At 39.1% G+C, this 23872-nt stretch overlaps 2 protein-coding genes across 4 annotated transcripts; one reads left to right on the forward strand and one right to left on the reverse strand.

The window, feature by feature from the left end:
• Nucleotides 1–1288: 1288 nt before the first annotated feature.
• Nucleotides 1289–17959, reverse strand: LIAS (lipoic acid synthetase). 3 transcript variants are annotated; one of them, XM_069494769.1, is made up of 11 exons: nucleotides 17905–17959; nucleotides 16617–16789; nucleotides 15577–15670; nucleotides 14316–14396; nucleotides 13094–13250; nucleotides 12952–13009; nucleotides 11299–11427; nucleotides 7820–7965; nucleotides 6008–6078; nucleotides 4032–4143; nucleotides 1289–1624 (listed from the first exon to the last, which is right to left on the reverse strand). In XM_069494769.1, exons 1-11 carry the CDS (start codon nucleotides 17947–17949, stop codon nucleotides 1572–1574), a joined length of 1119 nt encoding a protein of 372 aa, XP_069350870.1. In that variant the 5' UTR covers nucleotides 17950–17959; the 3' UTR covers nucleotides 1289–1571. The 3 variants fall into 3 exon arrangements, with proteins under 3 accessions (XP_069350870.1, XP_069350871.1, XP_069350872.1); XM_069494770.1 differs by lacking the exon at nucleotides 11299–11427; XM_069494771.1 differs by lacking the exons at nucleotides 12952–13009; nucleotides 13094–13250; nucleotides 15577–15670.
• Nucleotides 17960–18647: 688 nt separating this feature from the next.
• RPL9 (ribosomal protein L9) lies at nucleotides 18648–22173 on the forward strand. Its single transcript, XM_069494515.1, has 7 exons — nucleotides 18648–18694; nucleotides 18782–18897; nucleotides 19425–19520; nucleotides 20436–20568; nucleotides 21430–21510; nucleotides 21719–21835; nucleotides 22089–22173. Exons 1-6 carry the CDS (start codon nucleotides 18649–18651, stop codon nucleotides 21823–21825), a joined length of 579 nt encoding a protein of 192 aa, XP_069350616.1. The 5' UTR covers nucleotide 18648; the 3' UTR covers nucleotides 21826–21835; nucleotides 22089–22173.
• Nucleotides 22174–23872: the final 1699 nt, after the last annotated feature.

Raw genomic sequence — 23872 nt, forward strand, 5'->3', positions numbered from 1 at the left:
TGCCATGTCTGTGCATTGAAATGTACTTCTTATAAATGGATCATTGTTTAGGAAGGTCAAGAGCTTTGCTCTGGCCTTTAAAAATTCAAGTCTGTCCGTTCTTGTGTAAGGGAGTACACCTAATACAGCATATGTCCACCACACGCTAATGTCCAGCAAGACCCAGGCATTTCTTCACACACATCCCAGTCATGGTATAATGGTCAGTTATGTAATAATGAGCAAATGAACAACAAATGAAGACATTATTTGTGATTCCATTCTGAAACAAACATTTCTGGCCATTTTAATTTCTGGATTTAGTGTAACTTGAAAGTATCCTGAGATTGCAAGGTAAAGTATTTTAAAACTTTTTTGGGGCTGGGCACAGTGGCTCACTTCTGTAATCCCAGCACTTTGGGAGGCTGAGATGGGAGGATTGCTTGAGGCCAGGAGTTTGAGACACTCTAGCCTGGGCAACAGAGTGAGATTCTAGCTCAAAAAAAAAAGGATTCAGAGTCAAAGATGAATTTGAGTGGTATATTTTGGAAATAAATTTTTTCAGGTTACTGTTATACAACCATCTCAACAGAGTAATGTGAGAAATAAAAGGAATAAACAGGATAGTGCATGTGGATTTAGCAAGCTACTATACAAATGAAGGTTAATATTTCTTAGGTTGTATTTCCATGCCTTGGGCAAAATCATGGTCTTGGTTTCTTTTTTTTTTTTTGAGACAAGGTCTCTCACTTTGTCACCCAGGCTGGAGAGCAGTGGTTCGATTATAGCTCACTGCAACCTCAAACTTCTGGGCTCAAGGGATCCTCCCACCTCTACCTCCTCAGTAGTTAGGACTTTTGGCATGCACCACCAACCAGGCCTGGCTAATTTTTTAATTTTTTTGTAGAGAGAGAGTCTCGCTATGTTGCCCAGGCTGGCCTTGAACTCCTAGTCTCAAGCAATCCTCCTGCCTCAGCCACCCAAAGTGCTGGGATTACAGGCCTGAGCCACTTTGCCCGGCCATGGTCTCAGTTTCATAGAGGCATTAAATGTAATCAGTGTAAAATTGTTTTGCAGGGTCTGTGGTAGTAACACCAATGTAAAGAATCAACATTCAAATCCTTAAGTCTTCCTAAATTATTCCCATGATATTATACTATTATGCAAAGCACATACCCTAATCATAAGTAAACTGATCATAGTGTCAATCTATGTTGACTATTTCATCACAGTAACATAAATGAAATTTTGTTTTTTCATTTTTCATAAATGAAATGTGATGATGAGCAGTTAACAGTGGCTTGAAAAATCTTCTGGAAGTTTTTAATGTATTTTAAATTATAATGTTAACAGCAAACTCTCACAACAATGTTTTATGATTACATCACAGCAAGCAACTGTTTATTGGGACAAAGATTTGCTAAAAGCCAGGGGAATTACTATAAATAAATATGTACAGATGACTGACATTTGTCTTAAAGCAAAAAGAACTGCGGTACATCCACTGAAGTCTGGACATTCTGGCACTGCCTCTGATACCAACTGGAACCAAATGTTAAAATTTCTGTGACGTTGAAGGTCTTGTCTAAGTTTTAGAGGGCTTTTGTTTTTCTTTTAGCCACTAGATTTTTCAGGAAAAATTCACCTATTTAGGAAAAATGAAAACATGTTAATATTGACTTAAGGCAAATAATAAGACTGTTATCTCAGAATTATATTTCAGTGTTTCCTATTTAAAGAAGACTTCGGTATTCATTGGCATTTCTGTCTCTCAAATCTCAATGGCAATATTTTATTTTTTCTATCCTAAATATTCCCAATATCTTTGGCCCTTTTTCCCAAGAATAATGATTAGTCATTGTTTTTTTTTTTAATTTTTTATCACTAGCCACTACTATTACTCTTTCTAGTAACCCAATATTGCTTTGTTTTTTACTGTAACTTTTTTACTTTATATATATATATATTTAATTTCAGCATATAACGGGGGTACAAATGTTTAGGTTACACATATGGCCTTTGCCCCACTAGTAACCCAATATTGTAGAGGGTGACCCTGTTGTATCCGTGGGTCTGTTGCTGTACATTTATTCCACTTTATATGCACTGTCTAGTCCTCATTACTGCCAAAGTATTGCTGTTGGCAAAATTCATTTCACAGAGCAATTTTGCTACATTATTAGCCTGGATCTGATGTTTATCAAACAGACTTCGTTTCAGTTGAGCAGATTCATCTGATGGAATCTCTTTAGCTTATTTCCCTCTAGGGAAGCAAGAGCTCTTCATCTGTAATGGGCTTTTCCCCCACCCTGAGTGGCTCCTGCGCAGCAAGTTCGCTGCTTAGGGGGCACATTACCTTTTCCGCCATTAGGGTTCCACTTAGCCTATCACTGTTACAGCGCGGCTCAATGCTCAGCACTGGAGGCCTGATTTTCTGAGGAGTCTGATTAACTTCTCTCTGTCATCTTACACATGAGTAGAACTGTGATGAGCTCATCTGCACACAGTCACCAAGAATCCCAAAGCTCATAACCCACAAGTACTCTGTGAGGCTCTATCCCTCATCTAAGTCTGGTAGGAGTAAAACCAACATCACCAGACCCTAATCCATCATTTGAGTCTCATGCCCATGTACCAGAATTTGATCTTTTACAGGTAATTTAAAAAGCATTAAAAAGTTCATAATTCACTTCCTTATAAATGGTAGAAATTTTCCTTAAAAATAAAAAAACCAAAAACTCCCTTCAAAAGCTATTACTCTACCCACTGTAGAAGCTGATATTGGTTCTAGCCTTTATATATAGTTAGCTTGCCAGCAGTACTGCTTAAAGACTAAATCACTTCTAATTATTGGTTTTCAAAGTCCCCACATCCTATCAGTCACTGTTGAATCAAATTCTTGGGCTTTAAGACTAGCGTAAGCTGTTAGTTCATTAAAATGTCTTAAATTTCTTTATAGGAACACACTGAATATTACTAATACTTGAACATTAATTTTTCAAATAGAATTTAATAATTTGTGTAATAATTTAAACATATCCATGATTTAGACCCCAATATACAAAGCAATCACTTGAAAAAAAATTAATAGTTATAACATATTTTAGACATATCCAAAAATACCTAGCTGTATGTATGTATTTATTTATTTACTTTTTTTAGAGACTACGCCTTGCTATGTTGCCCAGGCCGTACTGAAACTCCTGGGCTCATGTGATCCTCCCGCCTCAGCCTCTTCAGTAGCTGGGACTATAAGTGCACACCACCACGCTCAGCCTAGCTGTTTATTCTTAACAATTACAATTGTTAAGTCCAAGTGACAGGGAAAACATCATAAACATTTTTTAGATTAAATTCAGTGTTCAGATATGTATGTTCTCATGGATCTTCAGATGGTCATTATCACATGACATTTTGTCCCTTGGAAAATGCTTTTGTCTTCACAAATCAGCTCAAGCTACTGATCAAAATAAAGGCTGAAATTCCAAAGGTGAAAAATTGCATTGTAGCTAGTAAAACCACTAAAAATTTCTATAGGGAAAAATAATTTCATGGATTTTCTGCTGCCTCGGGGGGGAAAAATACAAAGAAATTAACAATGCAAGCAGCAATGCTATTAAGTAGATACTTTTCGTGCTTAAATTGATCTGAAATCGGGAGTCTGGAGATGCAGCTGGCATCAATTTCAAATGAGTGTGTATTTTTCAGAAAATTCTATTATATGCTTAACATGCTTTGTCACTTCTGAATAACCTGCCACTGAAATCCACACACAGAATAAACTAATCAACCAATTGTTTCTGCTTTGTTTCTGCTTTCATCATAGTAGCTGAGTTGTAAAGGAGGAGTTCGTTTAAGGAACAAACTAGGTTTAAGAGAAACTTCTTGATATGACCCTTATGGAGTAAAGCTTCTAAGGGTGTTCCAGAACCCTGCCCCTCCAAACCTCTGAAAAACAACCATAGCTATTAGAAGTTATCTTAGGGCTTTGGTGATCTGGAATGTGGAAAATTAATGACCTAAATAAAAGTATCACCCGTAATCTAACTTACCTGCTTTATATGAAGAACGGACCAAAGGGCCACTTGCAGTATAATGGAATCCAAGTTCATTTCCTACTTTTTCCCAGTATTTGAACTTTTCAGGAGTAATATACTCTTCAACCTAGATTTAAATAATTACTTCTGATCAGATTCTAGAATTCTCCTAAACAATTCTGATTCTACAGAAAGTCTATACCCATGTATTCAGAATGGCTTTTACTTCGTAATTTATCCAGGCTCCCCCCACCCCCTGGGCTTTCCTCCTCTCCCTCCTCATTTATGTATCTACTGGTTACTTGTTGGCCATGCTAACAGAATGTAATTACAGGGAATTAGAGAGGGGGGAAACATAAATTTTATACTATGTTACCTATTAAAAGGACTGAGAAAGAAGTACCTACAGAGATTATTTATCTATATTTTTCCTTCATTAACAGGTATAATCAAGAATTAGTGGCCGGGCGCGGTGGCTCACACCTGTAATCCTAGCACTCTGGGAGGCTGAGGCAGGAGGATCGTTTGAGCTCAGGAATTCAAGACCAGCCTGAGCAAGAGCGAGACCCCGTCTCTACTAAAAATAGAAAGAAATTAGCTGGAAAACTAAAAATATATATAGAAAAAATTAGCCAGGCATGGTGGCACATGCCTGTAGTCCCAGCTACTCGGGAGGCTGAGGCAGGAGGATCGTTTGAGCCCAGGAGTTTGAGGTTGCTGTGAGCTAGGCTGACTCCACAGCACTGTAGCCTGGGCAACAGAGTGAGACTCTGTCTCAAAAAAAAAAAAAGAATTAGTCATGCCTGTTAAATTCTTGAGGACAAGACTGTCTTACTCGTATCTTCTGCTTAGCACTGGGACTGGCACATAGTCACCGCTTAACACAAGTTTCTGGAATGAGTGGATAAACATTCATCATAAAAATAAACTGGCTTTCATTCTTACTGCACCTGTGGCTCTCACATAACTAAAACAAGTCACATGATCACCAAGTGTAAATGAGGGCAATTTCCCAACTTTTTATTCTTTTACTGTAGGTTCATTTGAGTTGTATAATTTGGGGGGCAGCAAATATGTGCCAATGTAGTTGCTTTATGTAGACAATAAAATGGAAACTGGGACTTGTAAGTACACAGGTGACCCTGGAACAGCACAGGGTTGAACTGTGAGTGCCCACGTGCACGTGGATTTTCTGCTGCCTCTGCCGCCCCTTAGACAGCAAGACCCACCCTCCTTTCCCTCCTGCCCCTCAGCCCACTCAGCATGAAGACAATGGGGATGAAGAACTTTATGATGATCCACTTCCACGTAATGAATAGTGAATATATTATCTCTTCCTTATGATTTTCTTAACATTTTTTTCTCTTACTTTATTGTAAGAATACGGTATACATATAATACATGTAACATACAAAATATGTGTTAATCAACTGTTTATGTTATTGGTAAGGCTTCTGGGGTCTACAGTAGGCTATTAGTAGTTAGGATTTGGGGAAGTCAAAAGTTATACATGGATATTTTTTTTTCTTGAGACAGGCTCTCGGCTCTGTCACCTGGGCTAGGGCTAGAGTGCAGTGGCATCATCAAAGCTCACAGCAACCTCAAACTCCTGGGCTCAAGCAATCCTCCCGCCTCAGCCTCCCAAGTAGTTGGAACTACAGGCATGCACCCCCATGCCCGGCTAATTTTTCTTCCTATGTTTAGTAGAGATGGTGTCTCACTCTTGCTCAGGCTGGTCTCGAACTCCTGCCCTCAAGTGATCCTCCTGCCTGAGCCTCCCAGAGTGCTGGGACTACAGACGTGAGCCACCGCGCCCGGCCATACATGGAATTTTGACTGTGCAGGCTGGACCCGCTAACCCTCTCATTGTTCAGGGGTCAACTGTACATGAACATTATACTAAAAAGCCAGGAGTTTCTTAATCTTACCTATGAACATGAAGATTTAATTCACATTACTGAGAAACGTTTGGCAATTCAAGTCATGTGTACCTTAAGGTGGCGCTTAGTTGGCTGCATGTATTGTCCTAGAGTCAAACAGTCCACGTCTGCCTCACGAAGTGCTGCAGGAAAAAAAAGCACAAATTACATTAGCAGATGTTTTTATAATGTTACAATTGTAGATCTAAGCATAATTTTCCTGGGGAATATTTCCGAACAGTGTGAACTTTATACTAGTCTATAATCCTCACATTGGGGAATAAGACAATACCTATTCATTCAAAAACACTTATGTGCCAGGGACTATGGTAAGGATTGAAAACAGGAATGATCAAGATAGTCATGTGGGCCTAAAGGATATAAGGATAAATACCTCTAGTACTACACAATAAATGCTAAAATAGGAGTGGAGAGTATTTTAGAGTAGGAGTCTGTTAGGCAGAAAAGGTGAAGGTAACAGTATCTGTAAAAGCCTGAAAACTCCTGTATTATAGACCAAACGTGCAATATTAGGCTTTTGCTTAATGCATGATACAAGATATGCTCTGGGGGATGGGATTTGACCTATGATATCAGAATCTTTCTAATAACAAACTGAATGCAATGTGGTAAACAGCAGCGTCTAATTATTATTTGAACTTACTACTCTTTGAACCACAAAATAACTGCAAATAGGACGCTCGGGTAAAATAAAAACTTTTAAATTTCAAAGTCTAAAAAGCTGGGCACAGCGGCTCATGTCTGTAACCCCAACACTTTGGGAGGCCAAGGTGGGAGGACTGATAGAGGCCAGGAGTTCAAGACCAGCCTAAGTAACACAGGGAGACCCTGTCTCTACCAAAAAAAAAAAAAAAAGAAAAAAAAAAATTAGCTGGGTCTCATGGTGCACACCTATAGTCCCAGCTACTCGGGAGGCTGAGACAGGATTGCTACAGCCCAGGAGTTTGAGGATGCAGTGAGCTATGATGATGCCGCTGCACTCTAGTCTGGGCAACCGAGTGAGACTCAGTCTCAAAAAATTAAATAAAATGCCCAAGAATCACAACACAAATGGACTCATGGGACTAAGGTTCATCTAAGTCCAAAGCACACCATGTTCTGTGACAATGCTATAGGTAAGCTTTTCCTCAATTGAAAGCCTGGATTGCTCTTACTCATCTATGAATTGTCAGTGCCTGGTACTTTGCTGGCTCTCAAAAACTGTCAAATTGCAGACTGAGAAAGGTGGATGAAATCATGTCTTCACCGAATGAAAGGGTAGGGAATAAAATGGCATACAAATTTCATATCCTGGCCGGGCACGGTGGCTCACACCTGTAATCCTAGCACTCTGGGAGGCCGAGGCAGGTGGATCACTCAAGGTCAGGAGTTCGATACCAGCCTGAGCAAGAGCAAGACCCCGTCTCTACTAAAAAAACAGAAAGAAATTAGTGGCCCAGCTAAAAATATATGTAGAAAAATTAGCCGGGCATGGTGGCGCTTGCCTGTAGTCCCAGCTACTCGGGAAGCTGAGGCAGAAGGATTGCTTAAACCCAGGAGTTTGAGGTTGCTGTGAGCTAGGCTGATGCCACGGCACTCTAGCCCGGGCAACAGAGTGAGACTCTGTCTTAAAAAAAAAAAAAAAAAAAAAAAAAAAAAAAACTGTTAAAATTTCATATCCTGAGCTTCATGAAGGTCTAAGAAAACACACCTCCTCTCCTTTTTATGCTGCTGTTTACAACCATATACTTTGTTCGTGCTGGCACTTGCACTGAGACTAGGGAGGAAGCATAAATCTAACAGGGCCTAAAGCATAAATCTAAAGTGGGTGAGGTTCCTGCTATTAGTCAAAGGGGAAAGATTTTTCATTTTCAATATCTTTACCTTTCATTGTTGCATATACTTGCTCATCATTCTCACCTAAACCCAACATTATAGATGTTTTAGAAATAACATCAGGCTGAACCTCCTTGGCATGTTTCAGTACACGTAGAGACTGGTCGAAATTGGCCCGGGGATCACGAACTTTCCTGGAAAACAGCAAGGCTGTTGTTAGCAAGAATAAACACAAGTTCAACTAAGTACATAGTTATGCAAGCAACCTGAAAGACCAGAAAAGTATATTCTGCACATTATATTACATCATATGGTTTGATGGTAGCATTTGTGCATAAATGCCTGTTATTGTAGGAAAGAAAATAAGACCTCACTGGGCTCCCTAGCTCTGTTTACTTTTAAACCCTCTTAAGCCTGGAGCAGAGACAAGTAGAATGGAACAAATAATTTCATTTTATGCATTGAGAAACCAGAATTCTGAAGCTAAAAGTGAATGATGGAAGTAAGACAATCTCAGTACCGAACAAAGAAAAAACTAACCTGAACCCACATTTCAGAAGGCTGAAACTTTTATTTGTTCATTCCTTTTCTAAAGACTAAGCTGCCCTCTGCTGGTGAGTGTACAACACTGCCATCTCTTAGGTAAAGAAATGCATGATTCTGGAATTTTCACTGGAAAGAATAATGTTTCTTAAGTGAAACCAGGGGAATTGGCACCTACTGGTGGCAGTATCATGACAGGGTTGGAAAACGATGTGTGCTACAGTTCACCAATGCCCAAACCACCATGGCTTAAATGAAGACAAAGCCAGCAGACCAGGAAGTTGCTGCTGTTAAACCAGCATTCATTTGAATTCTAATACAGCTTTATTTTCTGTAATTGATTTTTTTTTACCAGAGCCTAGTTCACAGGGAAGAAACAAATTTACAAATTTAAAAATAATCACAAAACTGACAATGTAGAAAGTAATTACTTTTTAAAAAATTTCTCTACTGAAATTAAGTTATGCTCCCTAATGTTTACAATTTAGTGGAAATAATGGTCATTGTTTACTATAACTTCTTTCAGGTTCTATGACACAGAATAATGTGTAGAAGCTAATAAAATCACTGACAAATACTTTACTAAAATTAAAGAAAATATTAAGCTTGCCGGGCATGGTGGCTCACGCCTATAATCCTAGCACTTCGGAGGCCGAGGCGGGTGGATCGTTTGAACTCAGGAGTTCGAGACCAGCCTGAGCAAGAGTGAGACCCCATCTCTACTAAAAATAGAAAGAAATTATATGGACAGCTAAAAATATATATTAAAAAATTAGCCGGGCATGGTGGCATGTGCCTGTAGTCCCAGCTCCTCAGGCTGAGGCAGGAGGATTGCTTGAGCCCAGGAGTTTGAGGTTGCTGTGAGCTAGGCTGATATCATGGCACTCTAGCCTGGGCAACAGAGTGAGACTCTGTCTCAAAAAAAAAAAGGAAAGGAAATATTAAGCTTGCCTAAAGTTTAAATCCTAACTACTAAAATTAATAGGAAGAGTAAGTATGGTATCTACTTCTTAAAAAAGATTTATACTATATCTGAATGATACCAGTTTTCCTTCTGCATCATTTATTGCATATATTAGTGCCAAATGTATTTTTAAAAGCCTTTTCTTTAGAATTACAGCCATGGCCGGGCGCAGTGGCTCACACCTGTAATCCTAGCACTCTGGGAGGCTGAGGCGGGAGGATCGTTTGAGCTCAGGAGTTCGAGACCAGCCTGAGCAAGAGTGAGACCCCGTCTCTGCTAAAAAACAAAACATAGAAAAGAAATTAGCTGGGCCGGGCGCAGTGGCTCACACCTGTAATCCTAGCACTCTAGGAGGGCGAGGTGGGAGGATCGCTCGAGGTCAGGATTTCGAGACCAGCCTGAGCAAGAGCGAGACCCCCGTCTCTACTAAAAAAAAAAAAAAATAGAAATTATGGGGCCAACTAAAAATATATATAGAAAAAATTAGCCGGGCATGGTGGCACATGTATGTAATCCCAGCTACTTGGGAGGCTAAGGCAGAAGGATAGCTTGAGCCCAGGAGTTTGAGGTTGCTGTGAGGTAGGCCGATGCCATGGCACTCACTCTAGCCCGGACAATAGAGCGAGACTCTGTCTCAGAAAAAAAAAAAAAAGAAATTAGCTGGACAACTAAAAATATATATAGAAAAAATTAGCTGGGCATGGTGGCACATGCCTGTAATCCCAGCTACTTGGGAGGCTAAGGCAGGAGGATCGCTTGAGCCCAGGAGTTTGAGGTTGCTGTGAGCTAGGCTGACACCACGGCACTCACTCTAGCCTGGGCAACAGAGTGAGACTCTGTCTCAAAAAAAAAAAAAAAAAAAAAAGAATTACAGCCAAAGCAATTGCTCCAGCGTAATTTTCTTTCCTCTTGAAAAAATAACACTCATTGGCATTTGCAGTATACCATTTTAAGACAAAAGAAGCTGGGCGAGGTGACTCACGCCTGTAACCCTAGCACTTTGGGAGGCTAAGGTGGGAGGATGGCTTGAGACCATGAGTTCAAAACCAGCCAGAGCAATACAGCAGTACCCCATCTCTACAAAAGACAAAAAAATCAGCAGGGCGTGGTGGTGCGTGCCTATACTCCCACCTTCTTGGGAGGCTGAAGCAGGATTATTTGAGGCTAGGAGTTTGAGGTTGCAGTGAGCTATGATCAGGCTGCTGCCCTCATGCCTGGGCAACAAAGTGAGTCTGTGTCTCAAAAAACCAAAAAAAAAAAAAAAAAAGATGTTCACTGTGTATGTGAACCAAAACACATATATTAAGTACCAGTAATATGAGTTTCTAGCATCTTAGTGCTTATTTTATGTTATACTTGATCTTAGCCAAAAGGCCAAGAAGTAATAATGCTTATGTTATAAACACTATATATGTATTATAGTGTTACTGATACAAATACAGTATTTATAACATAAACACTAAGGCAGCAGTCCCTAACCGTTTTGGCACTAGGAACTGATTTCATGGAAGACAATTTTTCCACTGACAGAGGTCGGGGGAGCGCAGGTGGTGGATGCAAGCCATGGGGAGCAGCTATAAATACAGATGAAGCTTGAAGCTTTCCTCGCTCTAGCTTGCTGCTCACCTCCTGCTGTGCAGCCCATGGTTCCTAAGTTTCATGGAAGAAAATTTTTCCACCTTTGAGGGGGCTGGGAGGGTGGCATTGGAGCTCTGAGGCCAGGTCCCTAACAGGCCACGGACTGGTACCAGTCCATGGCCTGGAGGTTGGGGATCACAGCACAAAGGGGTTAGTAACTCATATTACTGGATGGAAATATTATGATATTTACATTGTTTTTGTTGGCTATGTTTTCTGATTTTTCTGTAGTACATATACATTGAGTTCGTTAAAAAAGAAAGAAAGAAAGAGAGTTTACTTTGTAAAAGTCAATTGCAAAGTTTGCCCCTGGAAAAAGTGAGAATATATAGCACATTCTGACCTTTCTAACTTCCCAACACCACTCTCTACATGTAATCACCTCTGTAATTCTGGAACTGTTTCTACATTATGTGCATACACATCTAATCCTGACAGAGCAACTTTTTCTATTGCTCTAAGGTCTCCTCGAAAATCAGGGGTGAGACATTCCACAAGGATTTTTGGATTCCTAGGGGGAAAAAAGAGAAGTATCAAACTGAGAGAAAGAATTGACATAACTCTTGTTCAAAATAGAAATTATCAGTACTCATTCAGTATCAATTTCAACACAGTAATCTTTAGAACTTTGCCAAGAAAAGCTTGAACATACAAAAGTTCATTTATAAACCATTATATGAAAAAAATAAAAAACCCAGAGTACCAAATAGTATGCATGCAGTGGTTAAAATACATCTGTAGGCAAATAACAATCAGAATAAAATTTTAGATTATAGTAGATTTTTAAATCTCATTTGAATAGGCTTTAGAAAAACAGAAGACATTAAAATATGAAATAATACAACTTTCTAAAATAACTCTTTGGAAAGTAAATTGGCACATTTCTTATGTGAATGCAAATATTAATTGTATGCTTTAATTTTGCTTTCTTTTAAAATTCATCAATAGTGCCCTCCTCCTTTCCAGTAAGCAAATAGTTCACAAGTGCTATGGTTTTAAAAACTATTTTCTGGGCTGCTGAGTCATGAGCTTTGTTTAAATGAAGTACAAGCTAAACATTAATCTTCCTATTTATATTATGGCTATATCTATTCAGTCAAGCATTATAATGTGAACTAGGTCACAGAGCTGTTCCCTTAGACACCAGCAGAAATGACTGGGACAGCTGACAAATTTTTTTACAAACCCAACGGCAAAGGTCTGGACCTGTTCCCTGAGAGAACAGATACAGAAAAGACCATATAAACACCTTCTCAGGAATATAAGAGATGTTCAGAAAACACATCCTATATAACTCTCTGGTTTTTTTTTTTTTTTTTAACTGCAAGTTAAAACCCATTGAGGCTTATGAAATAAATTTCGTGGGTTGCAGATATATTTTTAAAAAATGAACTATGGTAAATAGAAAATACTGAGGAATCATTGAAAAAACATTTACTAAGTGTGCTAGGTGTTAGACTAGCACTGACTTGTAGAAAATGAGTATAGCTCCTTTTTTATGCTTTTTAAAATGCATGGGATGACAATTTTAATAAAAATGTGGATTATGGGTAAAATTCTCAGGGCATATAAATATGGATAAAGTCTGTATATATTGGAGCTTATCTCATACTATCTACTTCCAGATGAAGATATATTCAAAATCAGTGCTAAGAAGACCACAGTTTTTTACTTCTTTAAGAAAAGTACTCATTTTCATCAGCAGTGAAAGAAAAAAGAAAAAAGAAAAATACTCAAGAGTTTAGACTAGCATTCAAATATGAAGGACAGATTCTATGGTTCTATGGGCTTAAAGGACCATGGATAAGTTCATGCCACTGAACTCCTAAAATTTTCTGCAAATATGTATCTGTACATACAAATATGCTTTCTCTGGAGAAATGGTCACATAATTTCCAGCAGACTGTCAGAAAAGTATGAAACCCCCCCAAAAGGCTAATAACCACTCCTTCAAGGCAAAGATCTTACATAAACTGAATTCATATGGATCCCAAAAAGGTCCTTAAATTACACAAACACATGCAGAAACAAGTACCTTTCCTTTAAGTATGATACAGTCTTTGCAATGTGTTCAGCTCCCCCATCAGGCAAATCTAGGAAGAAAAGAACCCACTGTTCAAGATGATGTCACAACTTAGTGTGAGCCAATCTCTGATAGAGGCCATGATGACACTAACCATCTCGATCCACAGATGTTAGGACAACATAATCCAGACCCCACTCTGCAATTGCTCTTGCAGTATTGTAGGGCTCACTGGCATCCAGTGGGAGCGGATTTCTTGCCGTCTTAACAGAACAAAATCTGCAACCTCTTGTACATGTATCGCCCATCAGCTAGAATAGAGATATTACCATTTAAATCAAACAGATGACTCTCAAGAACATAATACAATGTTGAGAGAATAAAGTAAGTTTCAAAGAATATGTACAGGTTGGTTCTGTTTATGAGAAATTTGAAATATTCAAAACGAATATATAGTTAAGGAACACAAATATATGTGGAAAAACTAGAAAGAAAGGAAAATGATAAACTCAGCATTAAGAATGATGGTAAGTGAAGAGAATAGAGGATGGGATCAGGAAGAAACACACAATTTAAATTTTAAAATACAATTTATACATGGGGGGGTTCAAAGATAATGCTAATGTTCTACTCTGGAGATGTGTATCAAGGAGTCTGTTGTATTGTTATTCTCTGTAATTTACATATAGTTTATAAAGATTCTTTTGTGTCTATTCAATAAATATTACTTTAAAAGAGAAAATATTCAAAAGAAGAAAAGAGAAAAAACTTAAGAAAAGAGAGAAAATACTCAATTAACAGATCAACATGCAGGTCTCTGTGGGACTTAAACAGAAACCACAATTTTGTTAAATAGATAAAAAAAAGAAACACATAAAAAGTTAAGCAATCATGAATAACATTTCCAAAAATTAATAGAAGAGCTATCCTAAGGCAGCACATGATTAACTAGCAGACAGAACCAACAATAGATTTATTCAGAGAAGAGTGAGATTGGCCAGGAGCGGTGGCTCACGCCTGTAATCCTAGCACTTTGGGAGGCCGAGATGGGAGGATCGCTAGAGATCAGGAGTTTGAGACCAGCCTGAGCAAGAGTGAGACACCATCTCTACTAATAACAGAAAGAAATTAGCTGGACAGCTAAAAATATATAGAAAAAATCAGCGGAGCATGGTGGCGCATGCCTGTAGTCCCAGCTACTCGGAGGCTGAGGCGGTAGGATCGCTTGAGCCCAGGAGTCTGAGGTTGCTGTGAGCTAGGCTGACGCCACGGCACTCACTCTAGCCCGGGCAACAGAGCGAGACTCTGTCTCAAAAAAAAAAAAAAATTCCCTTTCAGTTTCTAGACTCAAGCTTGGACGTTGAGGCTGGCCTTACCATGATTGTGGCTGTGGCAGTGGCATATTCTCCACCTCCCCAACACTCTCCAATATTGGGACATCGAGCTTCCTCACATACCTGTAAGAAAAGGGAAATGGAACACAATCAGGTTGAAAATATCCACCAATGGAACTGGTGATTGTGATTAGACATTTTAAACTGCCCCTTGTTTACAATATATTTTCGAAGAAACTCACTATTCAAAAATGCTGCTAGGCTGGGCGCGGTGGCTCACGCCTGTAATTCTAGCACTCTGGGAGGCCGAGGCGGGTGGATCGCTCAAGGTCAGGACTTTGAGACCAGCCTGAGCAAGAGCGAGACCCCGTCTCTACTAAAAATAGAAAGAAATTAACTGGACAACTAAAAATATATAGAAAAAATTAGCGAGGCATAGTGGCGCATGCCTGTAGTCCCAGCTACTCAGGAGGCTGAGGCAGAAGGATTGCTTGAGCCCAGGAGTTTGACGTTGCTGTGAGTCAGGCCAACACCACGGCACTCTAGCCCAGGCAAAAGAGCGAGACTCTGTCTCAAAAAAAAAAAAAAAAAAAAAAAAAGCTGCTAAACTGCCAAATTGTATATTAGGATCTCATTTTTAAAAACTTTGTGAATGTATATATTTTATGTGTGCAAGTCTATTCAAATTCACACTATGAAAGACTGAACAGTTAAAGTGATGTGGTTAACATCTGGCATTGTGTAATGTGACATAGTTTCATATTTAATTTTATACTCCTTCCAACAAACATGTATTTATTTCTATTACTGGTAGTAATGTTTCACTTAACATCTTTCTTTTTTTTTTTTTTTTTTGAGATAGCGAGGCTCTTGAGGGTCTCGCTCTGTTGCCCGGTGCCCTGGGTTAGAGTGCAGTGGTGTGATCATAGCTCTCTACCACCTCAAACTCCTGGGCTCAAGACGTCCTCCTGCCTCAGCCTCCCAAGTAGCTTGGACTACAGGAGTGCATTACCACACACCCAACTAACGTTTCTAGTTTTTTTTTTTTTTTTTTTTTTGTAGAGACAGGGTCTTGGTATGTTGCTCAGGCTGGTCTCAAACTCCTGACCTCAGGTGATCCTCCTGCCTTGGCCTCCCAACCTGCTAGACTTACAGGCTTGAGCTACTGAGCCCAGCCTCACTTAACATCTTTATTCACTTTCCTTACTCTTATTTATATGCTATTAATAATTTTAAAGTTGCATATATATAGAAACATTATGGCTTTTGGTTAAGAGGGATCATTAACACTTTGACAACTTACTGTATGGAGATTTAAATTTCGCAAGGTATTTTTCAGTTTATTGTAATTTTTTCCCATGGGAATCTCTGTCTTTAGCCATGGAGGTAGTCTTAACCTAAGGAAAGCCAAATGTAAGTATTAACAAATATGCTGCCAAATAATCATACAACTCTATTACAATTACTAGTTAAGAATTTTTTCCATAGTTCTGGACTAACTCTTAAAAATTTCTGCCATAGGGGTAAAAACAGAGAATGAAATTTAGGCTTCCTCAAACTACTTTAGAAAACATCAATAATGGAGTTTAACAGGGCACTATGCTCATGTCTACCTTTTGCAAAGGCCGTGGAGTTACATCATTCTAATAATGATGTAACATAATGATGTTCATCATAATGATGAACATCTCATTCCCCATGAATAATACTGCCAAAAAGTACTATATTTGTTTCGAGTAAGGAGAGATTCCAGCTGTGGGCAATCTGTGCTACAGTCTAGATTTTATGGTGGTCATTCAAGGAGAAAAAAATCAAAATTTGTAGTGGAGACTATGTATCCTCAGTTCTCCTATGCACCTGTGATCTAGAAGTTGCTGGATAAAGTATCTCCCAAACAATTTGCCTTCTGCATAAAATCCCCTTACCATTCTTTTAAATTAAGGCAAGGTATCCATGGGTCATATGTAAATTGACTAGAAGAAGCAGCAAGTTAGATCATCAACACTCAATAACAATTAAAAATTCATCAAGATTTAATAGATTAATAGCAAGGTAATCTGAAGAAATTAGATGCTATATAAAAAATGGTGAGATGGTAGTGTAAGATGGTCAGGTCTTTGGAAGGTTGAAGAAAAACTGTCAAAGGGCACAGAGAAAAGAAAAAGATTCCAACAACTTCACTTACTTACCTGTTCTATTTAGGTCTGTTATCACTTCTTGCTAATTACTTTTAGCTAAATTAACAAATCTGAAATTAAAAATATATTCTAGGGCTTGGTTATATTTGAAAATAATGCACAATGAAGGAATGGGACATTAAAATTACCTCAGTTTTTCAATTACCTTTCTCCTTTCTGGCGTTTTAAGTTTCCTTTGTATTCATCCCAGGTGTTCTTGTCTGCAAGATCACCAGACACAAAATCTTGAAGGTCTGGTCCATTCTGTAAAAATTCCTTTTTTTTATCTGGCAAGGAACTTAACGGTCTGACTGGGCTATACAAATATCTTCCAAACGCCTAAAGAAAGAAAGAATTCATTATGACTGGGGTCTGGAATAATTTAGTTTTAACCCACTATAATACCTGAAAGGGAGGTTAAAGCCAAAGAACTGACTCAGTAATTATGTCAAACTATTTAGGAGCTCCAGGTGCCCAGGAGATTAAAATATAAGATTAAAGACCACTAAAGAAGAAGGAACCAAACCTAAAGAAAGGAGTTAACTGTTTACCACCAGATCTACAATAGATTTGGAAACCTTTGGAATTATCCAACATATGTCACACTTTCATATACTACACCTAACAGGTACCAAAAGTTTTTTTTAACAAGTTTGAACTGCAATAACTGGAGAAGGTGGCACAGCTTTAAAATATCCATTTCTGACTTGAGTCAAGGACGTTTAAAAGTAAATTTGCAATACATCTCTCTGGCTTTGGGATTTAGATAAGCATAAGTGTTAAAACATAGAAGTAATGCCTAGTTGGTTTCAGACAATTGGAAGGAGGGAAACCAAACCTAATGTTTTGATATTCTAGGTTACATCGTTTCTGCGTTTGAACATGGCTGTCACTCAACATACATTTCTTGAGCATAAGAAACCATGGTATTTGGCTTGCAGATCAGAACACAAATGTGCATGAGATAGCCAAAACACTACAAAATTCACGAGTCAGTACATGTAACGCAAAGGAACCTACAACAATTCAAAAAGAGTGCCTGTTAGGGTGCTGCCTGATTGCTACTGCTCTTGTCCATGTGTACAGCTAAAGCCTAGGGCAGGTTTGTGTTCTTAGCGGCCAGAGTGGTGTCTAATACACGGTAAGAGCCGGATACACAATAGTTATTTGGGGGTGCTAACTGCACCGCGCCAATAAATATAGTGTACAAACCACTCTAAGCAGGGGGAAAAAGCCATCTGCGCCATCCCAGAGAGACATTCAAACAAACCAATGCCAGAGACTCTACCTCATTAGGGCGTCAGGAGAATTAAATGAGATACTACATGAAAAACGTTTAGAACTGCGCTTGGCTACAAACAAATGTTCAATAGCGTTGGCTTTCGTTATTGGGCGCTCGCAAGGGATAGGAGCCCTTCACCCCACGCCAGAACACTGCTTGCCCCGCCGCTCACCCAGGGCCCCAGGGTGCGGGCGGCGTCCCGACAGCGTAGAGACATCTCTTCAGGCCTACCACGGTCGAATGGTTGAGGGATCACTAAGTCCCGGGAAAAGACGAATCAAAAAGTCGTCGCTCAGCTCATGACAAATCACCTGAGCCACCACTGTCCCGGTGGAACTCGAGCTGCTCCGCGATTGGCTGCTTTAGCCTTTGTGGAGTCGCGCGCTCATGACGCAATACGCAGGCCTCCTTACGAGCTACAAGAACGTGATGACGACAGACGCTGTCTCTTTGCCGCATCTACTGCGAGGTGAGTGAGTTTCTGTAGTCGGTGGGCCTTGGGAATCTGAAGCCATCGGCTTTGGGAAGGCTGGCGGCGCGGGTCCGACGCTCGGAGTCCTCATCCCGGTTGCCCCCCAGCTCGACGAGCGCTGTATGGATCGGGTGGCGCCGGGATGCGAGTCCTGTTCTGGGCTTTTGGGCCTACCCCTGCCCCACAAGTCTTGCTGGGATGGCGCCGCCCGGATAGGACTTCCAGGGTTGAACGGAGCGGGATTTCGCCCGCTCGGCCTTAACACCCCTTTTGGGGCTGCTCCATCCAGGCCGAGACGCATTGGGGTCGCTCCTCAGTTCTGTAGCCCCCGAATTTCTGCCTTGCATTCTCCGGTAGGAGTGGGGCTGTGTGCGGTGTAGTCCGGGGGGAAACGGGCCCTGTGCCTGGCCTTATTATTATTACCCCAAGTGTCTGTGTTTCAGAATGAAGACCATTCTCAGCAATCAGACTGTCGACATTCCAGAAAATGGTATGAGACTTTACGTTTTTCTCTTACGTTTTTACTTCACGCTCTTAAGCCTTGTTCTGTGACCTCACGAATACGTTCTCTCTTTAGTCGACATCACTCTTAAGGGACGCACAGTTATTGTGAAGGGCCCCAGAGGAACCCTGCGGAGGGACTTCAATCACATCAATGTAGAACTCAGTCTCCTTGGAAAGAAAAAGAAGAGGGTGAGGTTTTTTTTCTTTTTCGACACTCCAGTTGCTTGTTTGGAAGATAGCGGTTTAAGACCGCATCAGATATGATTGCTTTAAAATAGCTAATTTTGCTTTAGGGAAGTTGGAAAACCAGATTCTGAATACAGCGGATTAAAAAAGCTCAAAACTAGTAGTCGTCAGTGGCAGGTCTTAATAGTGTTACAAGTTAGGTTTTATTTTCCTGGAGATTGCTTTGCACCACTTTTGGGAACCAGATAGTGGGTCTTTTAAACCTGATGGCTTAGCTTTACAGAGGCGAAGTTTGTTGCATCTTGTGTAAAAATCAATGTTTTGTCATTCTTTTGTGAAATTACATATCTGTGACATGTAATGTTAACGTTTGATAACTGTTGGAGGTTTTACATGTAGTTGAAGTTTTCCAGTTGGAAATCACGTGTTTTAAATTAGAATATAAAGTAATTCAGTGAGTAGATGGATTGTTGTCATTTAAGTCTGCTTATTTCTGGAAAGAGTTTTCTAAAGTTTTTGTTCTGTTGCAGCTCCGGGTTGACAAATGGTGGGGAAATAGGAAGGAACTGGCTACCGTTCGCACTATCTGTAGTCACGTACAGAACATGATCAAGGGTGTTACACTGGTAAGCAGACTCATCAGACTTCTTTGTTTTGGAACAGGAGGTTTCTTACCTGTACTTTATGTATACGACATAAATATGTGTCTACTACAGAGAATGGATTGTGCATGTAATTTGGGAAATACATGAACTCTAGAACGTAGGCATCCTTGGGTATTTAGGATTAAATGATGAATGTGAATGAAGACTAGGTAGGTGCACTGATGGTGGCATTCACACAAAGATTCACACCTTCACAGATTTTTTATAGGAAATCTGCTACCGCTGCAGCACATAGGGTAGGCTTTGATTGCTAGTTATGTATCTCACCAATGGGACTCCTTTTAGGCATAGAAAAAGATCTAATCTCTGAGCTCCCTGCACATTCCTTTAAATTACATTTGTTAACTGATGCCACTATTCTTTTCAATCTCCTTCCTCCCAAGATAAGTTTATATTGAAATGGTTTTATTTGCATTAAAACCTAGCCCTTCTGGGCTATACCTGATAATGGCGCTCTGTACTTCTGTTATAAACCTGTTAAGATCACGTTTTTCCCTTTCTTCCCTTGTTCCCAGACTAAGTTCCTTGAAGGCAAGGGGTCTGTCTTGTTTGGTTTGGTAGCCTCAATTCTTGCCATCTGGTGTACCTTTTAACTTGTTACTGTTAGTCTAATCCCCAAAATGAGGGACTTAGGGGTCCTTATTAAAAGAAACTAGCATTGTTTACTGTGGGTTTAAGAGATGTAGTAAACACCTTACAGAGTTTACGTTCCAAGGAGGAAACACAAACATGTTTGTTTCTTGGTATGGGTGACAGAAAATCTTGATAATGAGAGCTGGGTGAGAATTGTTAGTAATTATAAGCGTCTTACAAAATTCAAAAACTAAATTTTGAAAAATTTCTTAGCCTTGCTAATAGCTTGTTTGTTTATCATAGGGCTTCCGTTACAAGATGAGGTCTGTGTATGCTCACTTTCCCATCAACGTTGTCATCCAGGAGAATGGGTCTCTTGTTGAAATACGAAATTTCTTAGGTGAAAAATACATCCGCAGGGTTCGGATGAGGCCAGGTACGTGCATACCCTCAGAGATGCTTCAGAAATTTTTCCTTCATACCTTTGGAGGCTGGTTTTTTAAGTTAGCTGTGAGTGAAACTAGATTTATTTCAGAATTTTCTGTTTTGATTACTCTTTTAATAGCTCTTGGTTAAGGGTTTGTATCGTCATTTGGATTCCTGAAGGGTTATACATTGAAGTAGTTTACAGGGCACGGTAGCTGCATTTTTACTTCTAATTTACAAAAAATATATACGATTGTATATATTTTGAGGGTACATGTGATGTGATGTTTCATTACATGTATCCATTGTGGAATGGCCAAATCAGGCTAATGAACATATTCATCTCCTCACTTATTTCTTTGTGGTTAGAACATTTAAAATCCAAAGAAAAGACCATTTGAATAGTGGTTAATAAACATAGGTTTAAAGTTCAGCTCTCATTCTCTACCTTGGGTGAATTGCCTCCCTGTAGCTTTGCTTTTTTTTTTTTTTCCTCATTTGTAAAATTGGGGACTTCTCATGAGTAAGTAAATGAGTTAAATTTGGAAAATACGATGCTTGCCTAACACATAGTATAAACACTGAAAGACTTGGTACAAGGCTTTGTACAACTGAACTTCACTATTTCATTACCTTATTTGAATCACTGAAAGAGTCGATAACTGCTGTGGGGCTGTGGTTCATTCAAGCAGGGACACAAATGAGATTTTTGGCTTAGATAAGTCAGATCCTGTAAACCAAAATCTCAAGAGAAGGTCCAGTTGGTACATGGAATTTTAAATGGCATAAATTACTACCCCTTAAATTTGAATGTTTTTTACACAGATCTGATTTCATGTTAACACTATGTAAATGCCCTCTCCCCTTTTAGGTGTTGCTTGTTCAGTATCTCAAGCACAGAAAGATGAGTTGATCCTTGAAGGAAATGATATTGAGCTTGTTTCAAATTCGGGTTTGTATGTTTACTATGTCTAATCAGCAAAATTTTGTCTAAGTCTTATAGTTGAGTACATGGATTTTACTCATTTTGTTTGATTAGCTTTTTAAATTGTGGAAATTTATTCTCAGACTTTAAGTGTAGCATATATTTAATCAAATACTTTCTTTTCAAAATGGGTTTGGCTGATGTAGTAATGACCTTATCTTTTTCACCCCTGTAGCTGCTTTGATTCAGCAAGCCACAACAGTTAAAAACAAGGATATCAGAAAATTTTTGGATGGTATCTACGTCTCTGAAAAAGGAACAGTTCAGCAGGCTGATGAATAAGATCTAAGAGGTAGGTTCTTGTAGTGTCTGTAAGTTTTTTACTGCTATAGTTGAGACTCTTAATTTAAGGGCTTAAGAGTTGGGATCTAGAACATAGTAAATTTGGCAAAATAAGAGACAGCGTTGCATATGTTTTACTGTGCACAATTTACTGTGAGCCAGTAAGTCATAATTCTAAAGTATATTTTAAATTATGTAGAAAAGTACTTTTCTAGGCAAGGGCATTGATGGAGATTTACAGATATTTTCATTTCTTTTTACAGTTCTGCAGCCGCATGAAGACACCGCATAATTACTAAGATGTATTTGTAATTTTGATGATGCAATAAAAGACCTATTGGTTTGGGACTTTTTCTTAAGCTGATTATCCTTTTTAACTACTTGGCAAGTATAATAGTTAAAGAATAAACTCTAGTGAACTAAGAATAATGCAGAAGGAATAGAACAGGAATTTTTCAGGCAGAGTTTAATGTTCAATCTTAATTTCTCATCCAGTCAATGTTCAAAGTCTTTATCAGAAAAATTAAGCAACCAATTGGAATGTATGGATCTTACTTACCTCTTGATTCAGGTGCACCAACTGAATATATGATATTGAGGAGTTAATCTGTTTGGTTAGGTTTTTAAGAAATTTGGGTGAAATGATTTGCTTAGAAATACCTGAGGTGGGGTTGTGGTAGGTTTTAGGTGAAGTAAGATTACTTATGAATTAGTAAAGTTAGAAAATACGGGTTCATTATACTATTCCAGTTAGTTTTTTAATTTCTCAGAATGGAGAAAATGAAACGCTGTATTTCACCTGGATTGTTGTAATTGCCTTTTCACTGGTCACCTCTGTTCCCCCTATTTTCAGCATCTGCCAGGGTGCCTTTTTTTTTTTTTTTTTTTAAACATAGCACTCTACTTCAGATCCTGCAACAGTTTTTAAAGTTGTCACTTCTTTACTTTTCTAACTTCTGCACAGTAGCTGAACTGACCTTCAGTACCTCCTCAATACCAAGCACTGTCCTCGTAAATCTTAAGGTTGTCTTTTCCCTTTGGAAGGCTTTCAGCTGAGCTGTATGGCTAACTTGCTCAAGTTCAGGTCTGTCTGCAGTGAAGTCTACCTTGACCTCCATTTAAGTGGCACTTCTCACCCCATCCCATCATCTTACCCTCCTCTGCTTGTTTTTGTACATAGCATTTGTAATCTGATATTCATGGTTTACTTTATTGTGTATGTATTACATGCTATTCTTTTTTTCCTGCTAGAATGTAACCTTCATGAGGATGAGGATACAGTCTTGTGTGCTGTTATGTTCCCAGCACCTAGAGTAATGTCACATAGCTATTTGCTGAGTAGGTGTTTCCGGGGCTTAGTAATAGCAATGGAACTGGAAAGGAGATGTTTTGGAAGGTATTGAAAGAATTTCAAAATAATTTCTTTTGAGGGAGAAATGTCCAAGTGGCAATATGGTAGTGGGGTAGAGATGTTAATATTGAGTGTCAGTATATGGGTGCGTATGGCTGCCGTGGCAGTGAGGAAGCTCTCTCGAGACTAGGGCAGAGTAGTGTGCTGTGTGTGACCTTCATAGTTTAACTTAGGTTAGTTGTAGCTGAAGAGTGATTTCCATTTCATAACTTGGGTGTGGTAAATGAGTCTTAATTGTCCATCAGGAAAGACTTCTTTCGTTGTCTTCTGTGTCTCCTGTGGATAAGCACTTGTGTGTTATTTCCCCAACTTTGAGGTGTAAGTGTCCAAATTTTACACAATCTACTGGCCTCATTTTCCAGAGGTTTTTTAAACTGTTGTAGAGACCAGAAAGCAAAACTTAAAAGGTTAATCCCAAATCTCTGTTATTCCTACTACCTTTGTTTTTCAAGACCTTGATATTAAAGAGAGGTTAATGAGTTGCCCAGTTGACACTAAGAACTTTCACTGGAGCTCTTGGGTCAGGCTGACCCTGGGGAAATAACTTACATAGTTAACATAATAAAGCAGAATTGATCAGTTGTAATTATGCATAGTTTTAGGCACATAGTTCTCAAAGGGAAATATTAAAAATGC

This window comes from Eulemur rufifrons, chromosome 19, assembly GCF_041146395.1.
Source record: "Eulemur rufifrons isolate Redbay chromosome 19, OSU_ERuf_1, whole genome shotgun sequence".
NCBI lineage: Eukaryota > Metazoa > Chordata > Mammalia > Primates > Lemuridae > Eulemur > Eulemur rufifrons.